This window comes from Papaver somniferum, chromosome 9, assembly GCF_003573695.1.
Source record: "Papaver somniferum cultivar HN1 chromosome 9, ASM357369v1, whole genome shotgun sequence".
NCBI classification, from domain to species: Eukaryota; Viridiplantae; Streptophyta; class Magnoliopsida; order Ranunculales; family Papaveraceae; genus Papaver; species Papaver somniferum.
The window spans coordinates 189,996,470-190,002,142 of record NC_039366.1 but is presented as its reverse complement, the minus strand read 5'-3'; the positions used below and the strand labels follow the sequence as shown (position 1 = coordinate 190,002,142).

Sequence of the window (5,673 nt, the reverse complement as noted above, 5' to 3'; positions counted from 1 at the left end):
TCAGGTGAGGATAAATCCTCCCTGTCTCTAGCGCCAAAATGTAGTTGTAGAAAATCCCACAACTACACCCATGTAATAATAATAACACAAAGTTTAAGTCATATTTATCAACCCAAACATTAATGATATTAATTACCACTTTGACACTTATATGATCTTTCTAAATTCTTTATAATGAATGTATATTGCTCTTACAGTGGATCGAAGCTAAGTTTTATGCACAACAACGGATAAATACATAGATGAAGACTAAGTTCTAAGATGGAACTTGATTCTTTCTTTTCTGAAAACTTTCTTAGGTTGTCTCTCTTAATTGATCTTTCTATCTCTCTATCATTTTTAAGTCTTTATATCGGAAAAATTTATCAATAGAAGAAAATCATGATTCACGTGCAAGATCATAGTTAACTAATTCTACTTCAGTTTGTCGTACACGTCGGGCTTTTGGAAGCTGTCTCTGTCTGTTGCACTATTGCTTGGTTCTTCGTGCTTTTTCTGATGAGGTTAGTAATCGCGTTATCTTTTTACTGTATAACTATTTATTCGCACTCTTTTCTTATTCCCGCGAGACCATATATTCTTCGCCTAAATTCTGATAATTTTTATGTCTTTGTGTTTAAGGTTGTTTTTTCCAGAGCGAAGTTATATATTTGTCTTGTGCGATATTTCTCCCCTACATGTACTGCACATTCTACCAATTTGGTTAGTAATTAGGACTGTTCCTATGGGCATAGCAAACTGGCTTGTTTGCCAGTTTTGCATCCACTATGGAGCTGGCAAACAAGCAAACTGGCCTGGCTAAGTGGAAAATAGCCAGGCCAGGTAGGTCTACTTTCCACCGCCAACGGTCTAGACTCGACCGCTTGTATCATCTCATCTAACGGTCATCGTTTCATCATCCTATAAATACAATATCAAATTTCATTTCAACTCACACCATTTCTTCAATCTCCATTCTTTCATTCCACAAATCCAACATGTCAGATCGAGTTCGAGCTCACTGATTTAACATAGCTGAAGATGAATCCATTTATAGGCATTATGTTTTTGTTATACAAGATATGGTCAACGATGGACAATAACAACAACAAGTTACAGTATGAAGTCGCATATTTCAGAGATTTCAAGGGGAAAACATTGAACCTCAATAATCAAGATGCAAATGGATTGTGTCTTCGCTTCGGAATATTCATCAAGGATGTGAAGTTGTTTGTTTCCGCACTTACTGAAGGCTATCGAAACCGACAAAATGGCCAAAACGCATTTCATGTGGAGCAAATGTGTCGGCTCGAATGGCGCAACAGAATGGGAAAAGATTTTCAATTCGATGGTTGTTATCTTATCTTGAGGGTATTGCCCAAATATGATGAGTTTAGATTAATATCCCAAATATGATGTATCTTCCATTTATACGATGCATCTTTCATTTGTATCAAATTTTAATTTTAAGATATTATTAATATAAAACTAGTGCATCTTTCATTAAGTTTAGAATTTTAAGTTACATTAGTGCCTCTTTCATTCATCTAGATAATATAAACTAGACATAACTTACAATAAAGACTTTAAAAGTATAAAGTTGGGACAATGTTCTTCTTCTTGTTTATCTTCTTCATTTCACCAAACTTCCAATCAATGCGCTCATGAACGGAATTTCCTTTATTTATCTTCTTCTTTTCCCTCAAATTTTCCTTCCCTTGAAACTTTTCTTTGTCTTTTCTTAGTTGGAGGTTTGATTTGGTTAATATCCAAAACTTGTAGACTTCTTAATTTGGTTTTACCTATTTCTTTATAACCTTCACATATCTTACTAACAACGGCTTCAAGCACCACTCCGAAAAAATCAAGTTGGGTAGCCAAGTCAAGTTGGGATTCAAACATTACCATTTTGAAAGATAAGATAGATAAAGATAGAAATTTTTTGTGTAAAAAATTTGGTGTAATTTTTGTTTTTGAATGTCCCATTTTTATAGTGGTGGAGAAAGAGCCATTGGAGGTTTGAAATCAACTGCTAGCGTTGCAGTTTCAACCGCCAGCGTTGCAATCTCGACCTCTAGCGTTGCAGTTTCAACCGTTCGGTTGAGACTCGATCGCTTAACATTTTTACCATAGTAGCGCTGCCAGTTTGTCAGGCCAGCTGAAATGGCAAATGGGTGTGTTAGCCACCCCTATAGAAACCGGCCTTAATAAAGGTAAAGTAGTGTCTTTGCCCTGGTAGTAAATTTCAGACATCTCAATGGGGAAACTTCGGAAATTGATCTGCGCTATACGAGATACTTATCCTTACGCACATAAATTACACTCCACGTACATTTACAGTATGTTTGTGTGGCCGTGGACTCATTTGAAGGAAAGTGTAATTAACATACCATTAATTACAACTCTATTTTCCCTTCAAAAAGATGTTACAACTTTATTTTTTCCATATACCATCTGTTATTCTCTCTGCAGTAGTATCTACAACTCTCCAGTAGCCAGACCACCATTTTTCTTTTCCACAAAGCAAAACTAGGAACAGACCCCCGAACCCTACTCCAACACCCAGCGTAACAGCACCATAAAGCAAACCTTTCTCTCTTGCACTATCTTTATCTTCTTCCTGCATGTAAGCATTGTTTATACTACTTGTAGGAACGATAAGATCACCCTCACAAAGCCTTTCTGTAGGAACACCACACAAAAATTTGTTACCGAGATAAGCTGAACCGTCTGTGCTTAAAGTTTGGAAGTGTGCGTCTTCAGGGATTCTGCCGCTCAAATTGTTGTAAGATAGGTTTAAACGCCCAAGATTGCTTACTGACACCAGTTCAGATGGAATCTCTCCAGACAAACTGTTGAAACTCAGATCCAATGACTCTAAACCAGTCATGTTTCCAACACTATTTGGTATTTTACCAGTTAGATGATTATTTGATAAATTAAGCATAGAAAGCCCTTGTAGTAGACCTATATCTTCTGGGATATTTCCTTCCAAATTGTTACTTGATAGATCGATTCCTGAACTGAAACCATGTAAGCGTCTAATGTAATGCGAGACTCCTTTGATCACCATTTGCAATTGAAGATCTGTGACTGCCCAACCACCACTCCAAAATGCGTAGGTGTCATTTGGTCTGCTTGTTAACTTTGTAATGTTTCCTATCTTGCTTGGAATTGAACCGGAGAGATAATTAGATGATAAATCTAAGATCTGGAGTTTATTAAAATAGCTGATACCTCTGGGGACTGATCCGTTGAACGCGTTTGACCTTAAAGAGAAAATCTTAAGATTTCGAAATGAGCCAACGAAAGTAGGTATACTACCTTGAAAGTTGTTGTTTCCCAGAGTAAGAACCTCTAGTGTCTCGAGTTTCCGAATGAAATTCGGGAAAGTACCTTCCAAAAGGTTATTATGCAATAACAGATATTTGATACGTGTATGTTGAAGCTCATACGGAACCTCCCCGGTGAGATTGTTCATGCCAAGGTGTAGAAAAACGAGGGAGCTGCAGTTCCCGAAACTAGAAGGTATGCTCCCAGTTAAGCTGTTATTAGAGAGATCAAGAGTTTGAAGACTTAGACCCGTCTGTGCGAATTTGTTTGAACACAAGGGAGGAATTGAACCTGATAGTTGATTACCAGATAATGAAGCATAGCGTGAGTTAGAAAGCCTTTCCGCGTGTTGTACTGAGATTCTGCCAGTGAACTGATTTTCTGACAGATCGAAATACATATTCTTCTCAGATGGAACAGGAAGTGAACCTTGTAGAAAGTTGCTTGCTAATTTCACATAAATGAAAGTATTATCATTAAAATGAAGAACCCGTGGTAACGTTCCTTGGAGATTGTTTTCCGAGAGATCCAAATGACTGAGAGTTTGGTGTTTAAATAGACATGACGGGATAGCTCCTGTAAGATTGTTGCTTGACAAATCTAGTTTATCAAGATTCTTAAACTCGCAAATGAAAGCGGGGATATTTCCACTGATGTTGCATGATTGTAGCTCCAAACTTTCTAGATGGTAATGACCAGATGGGAATGGTTGATGATGATTTATTTCCACAGTTAAGCTATTGTTGTTAAGGTTTAGCTTAGTCAGGTTCAGTTTGTTCATCAAAGAGTTTAATGAAACAACGCCACCAACAGAGTTGTCACTAACATCCAAGTGACTGAGCTTTATAAGCTCAGTGAAGCAACTTGGTATCGTGCCAGTTAAGTTGTTACCGTATAAACTTAAATGTTGAAGGAGAGTAATCTTGCAAATTGAACTGGGAATAGGTCCTTGCAAACTGTTACGAAACAAGGATAGATAGTGTAACCTTTTCATACTGGAGACTGCAGGAGGAATATAACCTGTTATGCCGTTTGAAGAGAGATCAAGATACTCCAAATTAGAAAGAGCCGAAATTGTTGTAGTTAAGGATCCTTTGATTGAACAGCCTGATGCGGAAAAACTGAACAATATGGGAGCATTTGAAATGGTTTGCGGAATCGGTCCGTTTACACTAGTGGAAGAAATCCAAAGTGTTTGCAGTTTAGGCCATTTCCGTTTAAACATGGACGAAAGATTTACATTGAGGTTAGGAGTTCCTCTTACATCAAGCTTTTTAAGCTGGGGAAGGTACGGAATCGAGCCTTGTAAGTTATAACACTCGGCTAATTCAAGAACTGAAAGGGAATTCAGGTTAGCAATCTGGGCTGTAATCGAAGAATTGATGTCATTATTGAAACTCATTTTCAAAATTGAGAGACGTGAGAGATTAAAGAACTCGCGGATTGGAAAACCTGGACTAGAAATATGACAATAAGATAAATGAAGTTCTCTTAGATCACCAAGATATGATATTGGTTCAGCCCAATTCCTGGTCATAGATGCGTCGTATAAATCAACGCCACTCATTTTTAGTACTCTCAGATTGACCAAATTTCTAACCCAGTTTATGGATGGGGATGTTAAGGGATATTCAGAAACACTATAGGGACCCGTAGATGCGGGATCAGATGCTTGAACGAAACTGGAGATATCGAGATACCGAAGAGAAGACAGGTTGGAGAACTGTGTGGTTACGGAGTCGGAAAATTGCGAAAACGAGACATCAAGATGGACGAGATTTTTGAAGTTAGAGAGCTGATATTGGATCTGTGAGTAGTCCAAAGTGTTGAAACTAAGATCAAGATACTGAAGGCGAGTTAATTTGAAGAGGGAAGGAGAGATTGTACCGGTAAGTGAAGTATTTGTTGGAGCCAAATATAAAGAGCTTCGTTTGGTGATTTCAAGGTCTACATTCCGGAGATCCATTGAAATGATATGCAAAGAGTCGGTCGAACACTGAATTCCATACCACTCACAGCAGTTTTGATGACGATCAACTTGCCATGACGACAAACGATCTGCAGGGTCGGTTAATGGCGCTCTGAAGCTCAAGAGAGCCATTCTTTCACTGTCTATGCAGCCATGACAACCTACTGGGATATGAGTGATGAGTAAGAACAAAATGGGAAGAATATAGTGGAAGGAGATTTCTCTTGTTTTGTTTATCCATGGCGTTGAAAAAACAAAAAACTAGGCTATATTAATATTGTTTGGAATTGGATTGTTTTATATATATACTGAGTATGGACGGACAGACAGACAGACAGACAGACAGACACAGCTTTGGGTCTTGTTTCTCGAAAGCAACAGGATTTGAACAT

At 37.9% G+C, this 5,673-nt stretch overlaps 1 protein-coding gene across 1 annotated transcript; it reads right to left on the bottom strand.

Moving 5' to 3' along the window:
- Positions 1-2,413: 2,413 nt before the first annotated feature.
- LOC113313008 (LRR receptor-like serine/threonine-protein kinase GSO1) lies at positions 2,414-5,413 on the bottom strand. Its single transcript, XM_026561738.1, has one exon. It carries the CDS (start codon positions 5,411-5,413, stop codon positions 2,414-2,416), a length of 3,000 nt encoding a protein of 999 aa, XP_026417523.1.
- Between the last annotated feature and the right edge of the window lie 260 nt (positions 5,414-5,673).

Bases quoted from the DNA above. Each gene is read 5' to 3' on its own strand.
- LOC113313008 (XM_026561738.1), bottom strand. From the start codon at position 5,413: ATGGCTCTCTTGAGCTTCAGAGCGCCATTAACCGACCCTGCAGATCGT.